General features: G+C 35.5%; 1 protein-coding gene and 1 pseudogene across 1 annotated transcript; both read left to right on the top strand.

The window, feature by feature from the left end:
* Positions 1-586: 586 nt before the first annotated feature.
* Positions 587-7,589, top strand: LOC107936836 (DNA-directed RNA polymerases II, IV and V subunit 6A-like; annotated as a pseudogene).
* A 4,160-nt stretch (positions 7,590-11,749) lies between these two features.
* On the top strand, positions 11,750-12,841 carry LOC121211483 (uncharacterized). The gene has a single exon (XM_041084248.1). The coding sequence runs from the start codon at positions 11,750-11,752 to the stop codon at positions 12,839-12,841; it is 1,092 nt and encodes a 363-aa protein (XP_040940182.1).
* The last annotated feature ends 3,838 nt before the right edge of the window (positions 12,842-16,679 follow it).

Here is a 16,679-nt window from a genome sequence, read left to right as displayed (position 1 = left end):
CTAATGAAGTCATTAAGATTCTGTTTTTGTTCCAATTAGTTCTTTGTTTTGTTCAACAAATATAAAATTAAGATTCCAACCCCCAAGTTCTTAAGATTCAAACACTAACTTCTTGAGCAAGTTACAAAATTGTTTGTAAATTATGACAAATCACTAATTTGTATTTATTTTAATCCATTTAATTCATTCAACAAATTTAAAATCAAAATTCTAAATTAAACCCCATATTTTTTAAAACAAAGTTATAACTTGTTGTAACTTGTTGCCATTAGTAAGGTGAAGATAAAATCATTATAATTTAGTTTTAATTCAATTAGTTTAATCTATTACCGATTCAAGTCACTATTGATACAATCGAATCAATCAATCAAACTTCAAAATTTGACATGGTCTCCTTGAAATAGTTGCATGAATCAATGAAGCTAAACTGATTTTTTAAGATACTTTTATTTCCAAGTACTAATTATAACTTTGATCTCCATTGCATTTGCTTTGTCACATATGATGTCACACATTCCAAAAGAAAAATAAAACTGCAGCCATATATATATATATATTCTACCAGCTTGCTTGCATGCATGCATATATGTCAGGTGGCACAATAGAGAGGTGGAAGATTGCATTGAGAAGGAAGTTGAGAAGCAATCCTGAGAGTGCTGCAGAGGCAATCATGTTGCACAGCTTGGAGTGCACCACAACACAGGGAATTAGGCTGGGTCTCGGTGGCACCAGGCACCATAAAGGGTGCGCACACATTCAGGTTGATGAGTTGGTTTGTGCAGCTCAGCTGTGCCTTACTCGTTCGGGTCTGCACTGAGGCTACAACCAGAAGCAGAAGCAAAACTGCAGCTTGTGAACTGTGACACACCAGGGATTTCACAACCGCCATGGCTGGTTTTTTTTTATCTAAATTTTGGTTAATTTTCTTGCTCAGTTTTGTCTCTTAATTGTTTGTTCATTTGGGATTTTTATACTGTTTTATAGATGGATTTGGAGGCTGACGGTCATCCATTGCATGAGTTACCTAAATAACTTTTAGCACATCACAGTTTTGTTGTATTCAGGATAGGTGAAGGCTTACATTTCTCGTTGCTTTGTGATTACATCACAGTAATCCATTGTACTGGTTAAACTACCAACGGTTTTGAATCGGGATAAAAAATGGTTGAACTGGATTTTATATTCTTTTAATATTTTTTTAATTTTTAATTTTTATAATTTTTAATAAGTTATTTAATTAAAATTGAATTAACAATTAAATTAATTAAACCGAAAATTAATAGTCTAGTCAATTCGACCATTGATTCGATTCTAAAAACCATGCTAAACAAAGCTTCGGTTGCTTCCGACACATAAATCAATTAGTCAATCAACAACTTAAAAATAACAATAATAATGAATAACATTTTTCAGTGCAGGATATGCAGATTATATATTGTAGTTGTGAGAATAAAATTAATGTTAAGATTATATGCTTCGATACAAGTGCAACAATAGCAATGAGCTAGTAGTTAATAAAATGATTATTTGATAGATTAATAATAGAATTTTTTAATTTCATAATTGGGTTTAAAAAATTATGTATCTTTAATTAATAATTATGAAATAAATAATAAATAAATTGAACACCTGATGGGTTTTTGGATTTTTAATTCTACGAGTTGAAAAACTCCATCACTTGTATATTAATTATTAATCCAAGCTAATATATTATAAGTTTTGGCAACAAGGCCACAAGAAAAAACTATAATATAAATAATAAATTATAAAATCAGACTTAATTTTTTAATGAGATTTTGACTCAATGGTAAAATTAAAACTCTAAAAATGTCAAGATCTCATATTTAAATCTTATTTTATGTAAATGTGTGAATTTTTTCTCACATTTATTGTAGTTGGTTGAGTTTTTTTTTTAAATACATTTCTTACTACAATTGGTATCCCTCAAAATCTTAAATTGGAAGATAAATATAATGTCTATTTAAGCGTACTCAAACATACGTCTTCTATTTATTACAACAGAAACAATACCAATTGAGCCTCAATTGGCTTTAAATTGAGTTATTTTTTAAAGTATTACAAGTATAGTATAATCAAAGTACAATACAAATATATATCAAATAATCACAAGTATCAAACTATTACAACATAAACAGATTACTCTAGTAATTACAAAGTAGAATTAAACTATTACAACATAAACAAATTAATAATTGGTACAGTCCAAACTAAACTTGACAAATTTAATTAGCTAAATTAAAAACCACACATAATGATTGCATATGATAAGACCTGAAGACTTATACATATAATTATACATGGTTGGTCTCAAATCTAAATATTTAATACCTAAAACATCTGCCTTTACCAACCATACCAAGGTCGCATTGGCTAAATTGAGTTGTTAAATGAGTTTTGGTGTTTTCATAATATAAAATCATTGTGACAACAAATTTCTACCAATAACAATGATTAAGTTCATTGCTACTGCACAAAAACCATAGTTTAAACCTTTATCATTATGTGCATATATAGTTCTCTGTATTTTTTTTTTAATGCATTTGGTTGGGCCATTAGATTATATTTCTAGTTTCTGTTGAAGTTCTGATAAATAAAGGAAAATTTTGAGAAGTGGGTTTTAAATATTTGTTCTTCAATTGTCTGCGAATTTCAAAATTTCTAGCTGGGTATGGGGATTTCTTTATGAACTTTTTCTAAGCAATCAAACAAAGGGAGATGCCTTTTGTCTTCTCTGCTTTGCTTTCGTCTTTAATGTCAATATTTCAGCCTTTTCTTTTTAGCTCAAAAACTGACTTTGGGTTGTTGAAATTGCTGCTACAGTTATGAGGATGAGCCACCAGAGCCTGAGATTGAAGTAAGGATTTATATATATATGAGAAAGAAATTACATATAATTGATAAAAGAGTTATTGTCTAAAAAATTATCTTTATGGTGTTCAGGAAGGAGCTGAGGAGGAGTTGGAAAACAATAACAATGATGTTGATCCTTTGGAACCTATTGAAACCGAGGAAAAAGAAGACCAGGATGCTAAAGACAAAACGACTCGCAAAACATCGAAGTATATGACCAAATACTAGCGTGCTAGGATCTTGGGCAGCCGCGCCCTGCAAATCAGGTTTACTTAATAAACTTTAGATTTTTGGGGGTATAGTGGCTCTTGTTATATTATATTTTTGAACATCTTTTTCCCATCAACAGTATGAATGCTCCAGTTATGGTTGAGTTGGAGGGTGAGACTGACCCACTCGAGGTAAAGATTAAATATGCTAATAACTATATTGTTGGGTTTTTTTATCACAAAAACAAGAGCAAAAGATCTAAAACTTTGTGTTGAAAGATGAAAATAGAAGCAAAGACAGATGTTGAAGGAGAAAACAAAAAACTTGACTTCTCTCTTACATTTTTGTTAAAGAAAAATGTACATATATAATAATATTACATTGAAAGAACAACAAATTTAACTTGTTTAAGTAAACAAACTCTAAAAACATTATAATGATAACCTAGGACCCGCCTAAAATGGGTAAGTACTTGACCAACTTTATCCAGTCAAAAAGTTTCTGTCAAATCATATATAGGTCGCTTGTTACAAAAGACATATTGCATCCGGACAACATACGATACATTTGTATGCTACTGTATTTCATCCGGGTAACATACATACTGCTGTTTGTTGCCATCTTTTAACATTCCTCCTTGGCTACTAGACAACAGAGTCCAATTTCCTTCTTCAAATACTCAAACCTTTTTTTTCAAAGTTTACTCGTAAACAGTCCTTGTACCATTACAACAAACTTCACTACATCGAAAAACAGGCCTACCTTCTCAATAATGGCTGCTACTCCATTTAATTTCACCTGCAATGGGGTCTCATTATCTCCCACTTTACTAAGTGTTGCCATTAATTTACCCCATTGTTTTCTCATCCCAACAGAAGTAACCATCATTTTATATGATCCATTTTGAAGCTTAGTGCCAGATAGCATAAAAGGATTGTCAGCATTCACCATGACCGGCTCACTCTTCCCTGTTAAACTTGACTCATCGATTAGTACAAAAAACCCCGAGACGAAAAGACCATCGACAGGGACTTGGTCACCAATATTGATATGTACAATATCGCCAGGAAGCAAATCATATATAGACATTTTCTGCCTACATGCATTTCTTGTTACCTGAATGGTGATTTTTTTTCTCTCATTGTCCAAATTCTTGAACTGTAATGATTGGCGATAATCACTAGTCGCTGTGACAATCACGACCAACAAGATACTTGCGACAATCCCAAGTCCATCATGAGTTCTCTTTGGCCATCCTTCCATTGTTATCCCAACTATCAATGACACCAAAGCACACACACCAAGGATCATGACAGTCATATCTTGAAGAGCTTCCCAAGCAAATACCAAGAACCCATTAGCTTCAACCACAACAAACTTATTGATTTCATACACATCTTTTCTTTTATTCAACAGGCTGGAATTGGAACTTTGCCCATCGGTGGTCGATGTGGAGAGCTTTTCAGCTATACCATCCACTCCATTATGAATCTTTTGTTTCTTTACATCCTGACCTTCCATAATGGATCCTAACTCCTTGTGCCATAAACTAACTGTGTCAGTAGCACTAGTATAGGCTTTCTTTTCCAACTGGTTCATGTTCAACACAAAACATCTTTTGGTCATAGCCATTATGACTAATTCTTGACCGAGTGGATCTTCAATAATGTAAGAGTTATTCTTAAAAATAAGTGAATAACCCTTTTCAATTAACTGGCCAACACTAAGCAGGTTTTGGTTTATGTTAGGCACAAAAAGTACATCTGAGATTACTTTGTTACCTGAACAAGTGTTGATCACCACATTTCCCTTGCCTCTGGCTTCAATCAAGTTCCCATTACCAATCCTGATATTTGAGGCAAAGCTTCTATCTAGGTCATTGAACAACTTTTCATCAGTCGCCATATGGTGTGTGTAGCCACTATCCACTAGCCAGTCCTTTTTGACTTTGTTTGAGGCTGCAAAGCATGAGGCAGTGAAGATATGCTCCTCCTGAGCTTGAAAGTCCTCAGCAGCCTAAGCTTGCATTTGCTGCTGAGCTTGTGCCTTCTCTTTGCTCTTACACACCTTTTCAATATGACCAAACTATTTGCAGCTTTTGCACTGGACATCTGGCCTATACCAACATACTTCACCCGGATGACTTACCCTTCTGCAGTGTGGGCAGGGTGGATATCTTTTTTTACCATCTGATTTAGGCTTGCTTAACCAAGATTCCTTTCCTTTGTATGCAGATGAGCTCGAGGCTAGTCTGCTTTTGGCTAGGAAGGCACCTTCTTGATGCTCTTCCTGCCTGTTGGCCCTCCTTTGCTCAAGTGCATACAAGGAGTTTACCAACTCAGACAATCAGATGGTTGATTAGTTCCTCTAGTCCTCAAGTGAGGAGATTTTTTACTCAAATTTTTCAGGGAGGGTTGTAATGACTTTTTCAACAACTCTACTCTCTCTAAAATCATCACCAAAGAGCCTAATGTTGTTGACTGTGGCCATTATCCTATCAGAGTACTGCTTGATGGTCTCTGAAACTGTGGCCATTATCCTATAAGAGTACTGCTTGATGGTCTCTGACTCCCTTATCTTCAAGTTTTCAAAATCTCTTTTGAGGTTGATCAACTGCTGCTGTCTTGCCTTGTCTGACCCCATGAACTCCTCCTTTAGCTTCTCCCATGCTTGCTTTGGTGAGTCACAAGTCATTATCCAAGTGAAAATCACATCAGATACTCTATTTTGCAAGTAAGCCATTGCTTTATGCTTCTTGGCGCACTCTTCACTGTGTTGCCTCATCTAAGCAATGGTTGGATTAGCCCTTAATGGAGGTGGTTCAGCATCATTCTTGATCACATTCCACAAATCATGTGCTTGAAGGTATGTATTCATCTTAATTACCCAAATGTGGTAGTTTTCTCCAGCAAACACAGGTGGTGGTGATGGTGGTGGTGTAAAGCTCATCCTTGCAGCAAACAAACAGAACAACAAAAAAACAACTTTTGTTTCTTTTCTCTCAAGCACAAGTCACTCACAAACAAAACACAACCAAGGTCCTCAAAGACTTAGGCTCTTAATACCGTTTGTTGGGTTTTTTTATCACAAAAACAAAAACAAAAGATCTAAAACTTTGTGTTGAAAGATGAAAACAGAAACAAAGACAGATGTTGTAGGAGAAAACAAAAAAATTGACTTCTCTCTTACATTTTTGTTAAAGAAAAATGTACATATATAATAATATTACATTGAAAGAGTAATAAATTTAACTTGTGCAAGTAAACAAACTTTAAAAACATTATAATGATAACCTAAGACCTGTCTAAAACTGGTAAGTACTTGACCAACTTTATCCAATCAAAAAGTTTCTGTCAAATCATATATAGGTCGCTTGTTACAAAAGACGTACTTCATTCGGACAACATACGGTACATTTGTATGCTACTGTATTTCATTTTTGGTAACATACATATTGCTGTTTGTTGCCATCTTTTAACATATATTTCTCATATTTTCTGCTCTTTTTGTTATATTGTTCCTTCTGGAAAATTGGTAAGGCTGTGCGTGAGCTTGATACTAAAGCGCTAGCGGTTTGAACACTTATATGAGATTGCCACACTCTATCACTATTGGTAATACATGTTATATGTATTGGTTTTATCTTGCTAAGGTTTATACAGGATCAACTTTAGTTTTATTCGGGTGTTTTCCCTTATCGTTCCTTGTTTGGCCTTTACTTGATTGTCACACAAGCTTTTATTTCTCTCCTTTACTTCATTTGCCAGCTTTCTTTCCAATTTCTTGTTCTTCACCTAGATGTTTTATATTCATAAATGTATATCCATGTTGTAGTGTTATATGCAAAGGTTGTGACATTCATATATCCTTGTCATGTTCTTGTTATTTCTTCTTTGTCTTGTTTTGGCTGATCTTGCATCAGCTATGCAATTTAATAGTTGTAAGCAAGGTTTTTTCTTTTGGTTATGTTCCTATATACCAAGCTGTATGATTCGTGAGAACGTTCCCTATATATCCTACAAACCAATATTACATTGCTTTTACTTCACTATAACTCTCTTTCTTTTGGCATTTATGATAGATTGCCATGAAAGAGTTTCGAGAGCGGAAAATACCCTTCACCATTCGGCGCTACTTGCCTGATGGAAGACGAGATTGATCAGCAGGCTTTGACTGATACCATTGCTTTCTACTTTAGGGTTTAGCATGACGGACTAACCTTTGGTATAACATTTCAGTTATGAAGATTGGGGAGTTGATGAACTGATTGTGGAAGGCTTCTGGAAGAGACAAGTCGGCGGTGATTGATTCTTTGTCATTTGTCAATGGAGGAACATGTATGTTTTGGTCTTACTTCTTGGATTAGGTGTGCCATAGTGTTGTATCTTAGATTTGGTCCTTAAATGTAAAGAAAAATGAAATGAATGCGTTTCAAACTACATATATTATCAGACTGGTTGAGATGCTTGTTCTGCCTTTGGCCTAATACATCTATTTTTGATGTTAAATGTTAATTTTTAATTGATGTATAAGTGTTACATTAATTAATAATTAATCTAAAATAATAAATAGAAATTCATATGAATAGAAAATCTTTTCCAATATTACTATGACTTTTTCTTTTTAAGTGTGGTAAGACACGAATCTTGATACTTAAGGACCTAGGGTTTCTGTTTTAACTAGACTTGTTTATAGGTCGAGTTATCTGCTCAAGTTTGAAAGCTCATTCAAAAAATAGGAAAGTTTAGACAAAATATGAGGCCTAAAAAAAATAGGCTTTAGTAAAATTTAAAATCTGTTTTTATATGGGTTAGGTTTTGGGCAAGATTTTTTTGGCTCAAGCTTGGTCTAACCTGAATATATTATGTTATAAAAAATTATATTAATTATATATGTTAAATAATAATTATATATTTATGTTTGTATTAAATCACTAACCCATTAACAATTAAATTTATTACTTAAAACCTAAAAAAAAACTTAATAACTCAACCCAAAATATAAAATTCTAAAATAAAATATTTATTATATTTATTTGTGTTTTTTAAATATAATAAAACATTTATTATATTTATGGTAGTGTTTTTTAATATAAATATTTTTAATGTATTTTTAATGTGCTAGAAAACTTTTATTTTAATATTTTTAGTGCATTTAGTGTATTATATTTAAAAACTATTTTTAAATAAAATTTAATCTAAAAAAAATTAAATATGGGTAAGTTGAGTCGAATGCAAGTTTACTTTTCTTAAATTGGGATGAGCTTGGGAAACAGAGTAGGCCTGTTTTTCGGACCAATCTAGATATGGGTTTGAAAAATAAGTTTAGATATCTAGTATGGTTCAATCTGAACTTAGCGTTACCCATGGGCACACTAGTCTTAACCAACAAACCAAGTTTTTGCTAGCCAATATTACTATGAGTTTATCTAATTTAATCATTTTCCTAATTAGTATTAAGATAAACTATAAAAATAATCACTTATGTATGGTATGAAATACGTTTTGGTCATAGAACTTTAATTTATCATGATAAAGATTATTAATGTTATTGATTTGTAGCATTTTAATCGTTATTTCAAATGAAAAATCTAACTCAAACTAATCCCTAAACTTTTTAAACTAATCCCTAAACTTTTTAAGCATTTTTTTATTTTCTTTTTTTTTATTTCTTTATTTCCTTTTTTTTAATGTTTACAGAATGGTATGTATCTTTGAGTCAACAGTGCAGAATAATACAATCTTTGGTAGTTTAGGTTGGTTTAAAGATCTAAAATTAGTAAACGTTGTTGTTCCAATAGGGTCGGAAGCGTGTAAATTATTGTACTAAAAAAATCACACAAAGTTCAATTCCCAGGGAAGAGAGGTGGATCACATGGATCTCTTAAATACCAAGTCTTTCCTTAGACAGAATATCCCTTCTATAGTAATTTAATAGCACAATTAAATACTACTATTATACCCTCAAATATTGAAAGAAAAATAGGACAAGAAAGAATACAAGAGATTTAACGAGGTTCGGTAAATTATACCTACGTCCTCGGGCACTAACACCAGATGATAACTTTACTATCTCCAAAGTATTACAAACAAATAGAATTCCTTAAGAATTCTCAAATGGGAGAAGAGAGAAAACTAAGAGAGAAAGATTGGTTGGGATGGTTGAAATGAGAAATGGTTAGGCCTATTTATAGTTGAAGTTCAGGGACTAACTTGCAAATGGCCTAAAAAATTAGGGACCAAAATTGCAATTATCCCTTTCAACTTTAAACAACTTGCCAACTATTTTTTTTCTTTCGGTGCCAATTGCACCTCCCACCATTTTTGACTTTTCAACCCCTTTTTAATTTAACTTATCAACAAACGTGATTCTAATAAGCTAGCTTGGATAGTCAAGGAGAAACCAGTCCAGTGAAAAGGAATATTCACCCAATATTTCATCTCACCATGGGTAAAATCCAATTCAAAGAGAGCCTAAATTTGCAGAAGAATGAACTGTAGCCGCCGGTGACAATCGAGATTCAAAAGACGGTAAATATGAAATCTACTTTCAAAACCATCCAATGAGACAATAATGAATGCCGTCAGCCCCCATTTCAGACTAAGATTATGTTATAACAATTGTATTTAAAACTTGGTCACAATGCAATGCTATTTATACAGTTGTACCTCTTCTTTACCTCCATTGAAACCCAAAATGTTGTATCCCCTGCTTTGCTTGATAGTCTTGTTTTTAAGCATTGTGCTATGGATATACCACTGGAAGAACCCAAGGTGCAATGGCAAGCTCTCACCAGGTTCCATGGGTTTACCGGTTGTGGGTGAGTCATTTCAGCTATTTACTCTTCAGTATCTCCGATGTTTCACCATTCATCAAAAAGAGAACCAACAGGTTGTGTATATAATGCATGAATTGGTAATGTAATTTATGTAATGATACGTGAGGTTCGTTTATCATTGTCTTAATCGTTTTAAATTATATATTTTCAGGTACGGTTCGTTGTTTAAATCTAGTTTGGTTGATCGACAGATTGTTGTTTCCACTGATACTGATGTTAACCGTTTCATTTTCCAACAAAAAGGGAAACTGGTTCAAAGTTGGTATATGGACAGCTTTGATGATATTGTCAGCAAGGAAAATATTTTATCCAGTCATGGTTTTCTCCACAAGTGCCTTAGAAACTTGATTTTGAACCTGTTTGGCTCTGAATCCTTAAAAGAAAAACATGTTTCTGAAATGGAGGAATTAACAAGCAAACATGTAGGGTTATGGTCTTGTCAACAACCTTCAGTGGAATTGAAACGGGCTATATCAACTCTATTATAACTTTGGTTCCAAGTTCCAACACACTTTATTTGATTAAATTTAGCTAAAAATCATGATTCATGACAGGTTTTCTCTTTTCTTACAGATGATATATGATTTTACTGTGAGGAAGCTATTTGGTTGTAATAATGAGAAGCTAAGAGGATGCAATTCAGCTTTCTTGGATGGTTTAATTTCTTTTCCTCTAAACATTCCGGGAACTGCTTACTGGAAATGTTTACAGAGTTGTAACAAAGTAATGAGGGTAATCAAAATCATGTCGGAGGAGAGGCGTGGGACGTTAACAAAGAAACAAGACAAAGATTTTCTGGATGTGGTATTGGAAGAGATGAACAAAGCTGGAACCATCCTATCAGAACAGACAGCATTAGATTTGTTGTTTGCACTTCCTTTTGCCGCTTTTGAATCTGCATCTTCTGCTGTTGTATTAGCTCTTCAGTATCTTCAAAGCAACCCTTTGGCCCTAGCTGAACAGACAGTAAATCTTAATTGCTCTTAATTGCTATTCTTATACTAGTTGACTTGCTTTGAATAATTGAATTTTAAGGGAAAGAGAAACAAAGGGTTCCGGGATCACTTGGAAAGAATATAAATCAATGACTTTGACACATATGGTGAGTTTGTTTAACACTATATATATATTTCCCTACTGTTTCTTCACACAGAGGTTTAATATATAAATCAATGGCTTTTCATCAGGTTATCAATGAAACCATGTTAAAGTTAGTTCCCATGCAACATATGCAGCAACAAAGGAGGACATGCAGCTCATGCAGATTCATGCACGTAAGAATGCATGCACATAAATTGTCCGAGTAAAGTACGTGCAATTGAAGATGTTAATGCTACTGTTTTGTCTCAGTTTCATTTTGTTACTTTTTTTAACAATGTTTTTTGTAATTTAGTTCATTTTGAATGACAAATTGATGTAACTTGATGGTTAAAGAGCTGGTTACCAGCTTTGTTTAAGTGTGCAAGTAATATCACCTAGTTCCAATGTAATAAGTGGAGTTAGGTAGTGTTTAGGTTGATTTTTTTGACCAGCCAATGACTGGTATATGTAATGGCTTTGAGCTAAAGTTTCTTTTGAATGAAATCATCAGATTTTACTTCCATATGCTCTACTTTTCTTTGTCTTCTAAATTATGTTCTCTATTCCTGAAAGAAGCTCAAAGCTTGAATCTCAAGCATTTTTCCTTCATTCTTTATCCGGGTATAATACATTGCTGTTAAAGTCTAGGTTGAAGTTCTTACTTCATCCGGTTAAAGAGTGTCAAGTCTCTAACAATTGGTATCAAGAGCTCATTTCTTAGTGGACCTGTTCAAGCATACTTTCAAAACGATGGCTTTATCAGGGTTCTCACCAGCTGCACCACCAGTCTTTAATGGTGCAGGGTTCTACATATGGCAGGTCAAGATGAGGACTTACCTGCAAGCCTTTGATCTGTGGGAAGTTGTCAACACAGATGCTGAGCCAGCTCCACTCAGAGCCAACGCCACATTCGCTCAAATTAGACAGCACACAGATGAGAGGACTAAAAGACACAAGGCCATGTCATGCATTCAGAATTGTGTTTCTGATGTCATCTTTACCAGGATCGTGGCTTGTGAGACTCCCAAGCAGGCCTGGGACAAGCTTAAGGAGGAGTTCCAAGGCACTGAAAGAACAAGGCAGCAGCAGTTACTAAGCTTGAGAAGAGACTTTGAAAATCTCAAGATGAAGGAAGAAGAGATAGTGAAGCAATACTCTGACAGGATAATGGCTGTGGTCAACAGCATAAGATTGCTAGGAGAACAGTTCAGTGAGGCAAGGATTATGGAGAAGGTGCTCTCAACATTGCCTGAAAGATATGAGGTAAAAATCTCATCCCTAGAGGATTCGAGAGACCTGGCAACTATTTCCTTAACTAAGCTTATTAATGCCCTCTATGCTCAGGAACAAAGGAGAGCCAGTGGAATGGAGGAGCACCAGGAGGGTGCTTTCCAAGCTAAGGCCAATGCAGCCTCGAGCACCTCAGCCTATAAAGGCAAGAAGAATTGGAAAAATAGGCCTAAGCCTGATGCTGCAAGAGGAGGAGATCGACTCTGCAGATTTTGCAAAAGACCTGGTCATCCAGAGGCCAGATGCTGGTTTAGTCCAGATGCTGTATGTCAACACTGCAAAAAGAAGGGCCATGTTGAAAGGGTCTACAAAGAAAAAGGCAGACCTGGCCAAAACCAACTACAACACAAGAATGAAGAAGCTCGAGTGGCTGAAGACAGTAGTGACCATGAAGAGCAAGTCTTTGCTGTTTCTTGCTCAACTGGCCAGAAGAAAAGTACAAAAGGCTGGTTGTTGGACAATGGCTACACTAACCACATGTCACCTGATGCAACCATCTTTAAGACCTTGGATAGAAGCTGCAAGACCAAAGTGAAAGTTGGGAATGGATAGTTCATAAAAGTTGAAGGAAAAGGGGATGTGCTGATATACACTCCTACAGGCAATAAAGTCATTCCAAATATGCTGCTAGTGCCTGAGATTAACAGAAACCTTCTCAGCATTGCTCAATTGCTTGAGAAAGGTTATTCTGTTGTGTTCAAAGGTGAAGAATGCCAGATAATTGATCCAAATGGATCAAGCTTCATGACAGTCACCATGAGTGACAAATGCTTTGAAGTCAACTGGTCAGGTGACTCACACTCAGCCCATGTTGCTTCAACAGAAGACACCAAGCTTTGGCATCAAAGACTTGGTCATGCCAACTTCAAATCTATGGCTCGGATGGTCAGCAAGGAAATGGTTGAAAACTTCACCAAAACAATTCAGATTAAAGATGTTTGTGAGGTCTGTCAGATGGGAAAACAAGACAGGCTTCCATTTCCTACAAACACCACCTGGAGAGCATCAAACAAATTGGAATTGGTGCATACTGATGTTTATGGCCCCATGAGGACTGAATCACGAAGTGGCAATAGGTACTTTATTCTCTTCATTGATGACTGTACCAGATATTGCTGGATTTATTTCTTGAAGCATAAGTCTGAGGTTATTCAAGTGTTTATGAAGTTTAAAGCTGCAGTGGAAACAGAAACAGGCTGCAAGATAAAGACCATTAGGTCTGATAATGGAACAGAGTATACTTCATCCGGGTTTAATACCTTCTGTGATGATGCTGGCATCAAACACCAGCTAACGAATGATTACACACCCCAACAAAATGGGGTTAGTGAAAGGAAGAATAGGAGCTTGATGGATATGGCCAGATGCTTATTGTTTAAGAAAAATTTACCCAAGACCATGTGGGCTGAAGCTGTCAATATTGTTGTCTACATTTAGAATAGGCTTCCAACCAAAGCACTTGCTCACAAGACATCTTTTGAGCCTTGGTTTGAGTTCAAGCCATCATTGGCTCATATAAAAGTCTTTGGTGGCCTATGTTATAGCCAAGTACCAGCTGTAAAGAGGGATAAGTTGTCCAAAAGAACTATTCCTGGTATTTTAGCCAGGTATAGTACAGTCAAAAAGGGTTATAGGATTCTGGATCCTTTAACCAACAAAGTCCAAGTAAGCAGAGATGTGGTGTTTGATGAGAAGGCTTATTGCAATTGGGAAAGAAATGAACCTGAAGTCATTTCTGAAGAACTTATGACAGATCAGTTTGAATCTGATCAAAATGATCCAGAAATGGATGTTGATGATGAACCAGTTAGGGGTACAAGGACTTTGGCTGATGTTTATGAGAGGGCTCATGTTGCACAAGAAGAACCATGCAGTTTTGAAGAAGCTGAAGCTGATGAAGGGTGGAAACAGGCTATGGCTGATGAAATTGTCATGATCGAGAAGAACCAGACATGGGAATTGGTTCCTAGACCAGTCAAGAGGAAGGTTATTGGAGTAAAGTAGGTCTATCGAGCCAAACAAAATGCTGATAAGAGCTTGAACAAACTGAAGGCCAGGCTTGTAGTCAAAGGATTCAGCCAGAAATATGGCCTGGACTACCTGGAAACATTTGCACCAGTGGCCAGGTTAGATACCATCAGGTTACTAGTTGCCTTGGCATCTAAGATGCAGTGGAAAATCCACCAGCTTGATGTGAAGTCTGCATTCCTAAATGGCTTCCTTGAAGAAGAGGTCTACATTGATCAGCCTCAAGGCTTTGTTGTGTCTGGTAAATAACAAATGGTGTACAGGCTTAAGAGGCATTATATGGCCTGAAACAGGCTCCTAGAGCCTGGTATGCTTGAATTGACAGGTACTTGGTTAGTTTGGGATTTCAAATAAGCCTCAGTGAGCCAACATTGTATGTTAAGAAGAAAGGAGTTGAAACATGGCTCATTGTGTCTCTCTATGTTGATGATCTTTTGGTCACAGAAGGAGACCAAGCAATGTTGGCTGATTTTAAAGCCAAAATGGAGCAGGAGTTTGAAATGTTTGATTTAGGAAGGATGATTTATTTCCTTGGCATGGAAGTGACTCAAGCTCAAGGAGGAATCTTTCTAAGTCAGAGAACATTTGCCTTGAAGGTTTTGTCCAAGTTCTCAATAGAGAATTGTAAGCCAACAAGCACTCCGATTGTTGTTGGAATGAAGCTATCAAACCAAGGAGATTATGAACCAGTCGATGAGTCTACCTACAGGAGCCTAGTTGGTTGTTTGCTATATTTAACTGCTACTAGGCCAGGCATTATGTTTGCTGTCAGTTTGCTTTCAAGATTCATGGATTGTTGCAATGAGAAGCACTTTCAAGCTGCCAAACGAGTGCTTAGATATGTTAAGGGTACTTTAAGCCATGGGATGCTATTTAACATGGCTGAAAGTTTGAAGCTTGTTGGATACATAGATAGTGACTGGGTTGGTTCAAGTGATGATATGAAAAACACCTCTGGATATGCTTTTACCCTTGGCTCAACCATGTTTTGTTGGAGCTCAAGGAAACAATCAATAGTGGCTCAATCAACAGCAGAAGCTGAATATGTTGCAGCTGCCAATGCTATAAATCAAGCCATTTGGCTAAGAAAAATTCTAGCTGATCTTAACCTACATCAAAGGGAAGCAACAGAGATCTTTTGTGATAACAAGTCTGCTGTTGCAATTGCAAAGAATCCTGTCTTCCATGGTAGAACGAAGCACTCCAGCATCAAATTACATGTGATAAGGGAGATGGAACAAGCTCGAGAGGTGGAGCTGATTCATTGCAATTCAGAAGAACAGGTTGCTGATATCTTCACAAAGGCCTTTGGTGTGTCAAGATTTATAAAACTGAGAAAGCAGCTAGGTGTTATAAGCATGGAAACTAAGGAGGAGTGTTGAAGTTAGTTCCCATGCAACATATGCAGCAACAAAGATGGACATGCAGCTCATGCAGATTCATGCACGTAAGAATGCATGCACATAAATTGTCCGAGTAAAGTACGTGCAATTGAAGATGTTAATGCTACTGTTTTGTCTCAGTTTCATTTTGTTACTTTTTTTAACAATGTTTTTTGTAATTTAGTTCATTTTGAATGACAAATTGATGTAACTTGATGATCAAAGAGCTGGTTACTAGCTTTGTTTAAGTGTGCAAGTAATATCACCTAGTTCCAATGTAATAAGTGGAGTTAGGTAGTGTTTAGGTTGATTTTTTTGACCAGCCAATGACTGGTATATGTAATGGCTTTGAGCCAAAGTTTCTTTTGAATGAAATCATCAGATTTTACTTCCATATGTTCCACTTTTTTTTGTCTTCTAAATTCTGTTCTCTATTCCTGAAAGAAGCTCAAAGCTTGAATCTCAAGCATTTTTCCTTCATTCTTTATCCGGGTATAATACATTGTTGTTAAAGTCCAGGTTGAAGTTCTTACTTCATCCAGTTAAAGAATGTCAAATCTCCAACAAACCATCAGGCTTGGAAATATTGTTACTGCAATTTTCAGGAAAGTGGTCAAAGATATAGAAATAAAGGGCAGGTTTAAGTCCAATAAACCAAATTCACTATGTTTAATGTATATATGCTCATTTTGTATGAATTGTGGGTGGTACAGATTATAAAATCCCTGCAGGTTGGATCATTTTGGCTTGTACACCAGCAGTTCATTTGAACCCCACGAAATACGAGGATCCACTTACATTCAATCCATGGTGATGGAAGGTGATTTAGTTGATTATTCCAAAGCTAATTTGAACACAATTTGGTTCTAATATTATTGGATTTAGAAACTAATTAGCATGAAAACAAACAAGCAGGGGAGAGAATTGAATGCAGGTTCTAAATTCTTTATGGGGTTTGGTAGTGGTGTGAGACTTTGTGC

This window comes from Gossypium hirsutum, chromosome A12 (assembly GCF_007990345.1).
Source record: "Gossypium hirsutum isolate 1008001.06 chromosome A12, Gossypium_hirsutum_v2.1, whole genome shotgun sequence".
Taxonomy (NCBI): domain Eukaryota; kingdom Viridiplantae; phylum Streptophyta; class Magnoliopsida; order Malvales; family Malvaceae; genus Gossypium; species Gossypium hirsutum.
The sequence above is the reverse complement of the archived record's forward strand: the minus strand, read 5'-3'. Positions and strand labels throughout refer to the sequence as shown.

What these genes read in the sequence shown, in the direction of transcription:
- LOC121211483 (XM_041084248.1), top strand. Translation starts at nt 11,750, where the DNA reads ATGGCTTTATCAGGGTTCTCACCAGCTGCACCACCAGTCTTTAATGGT.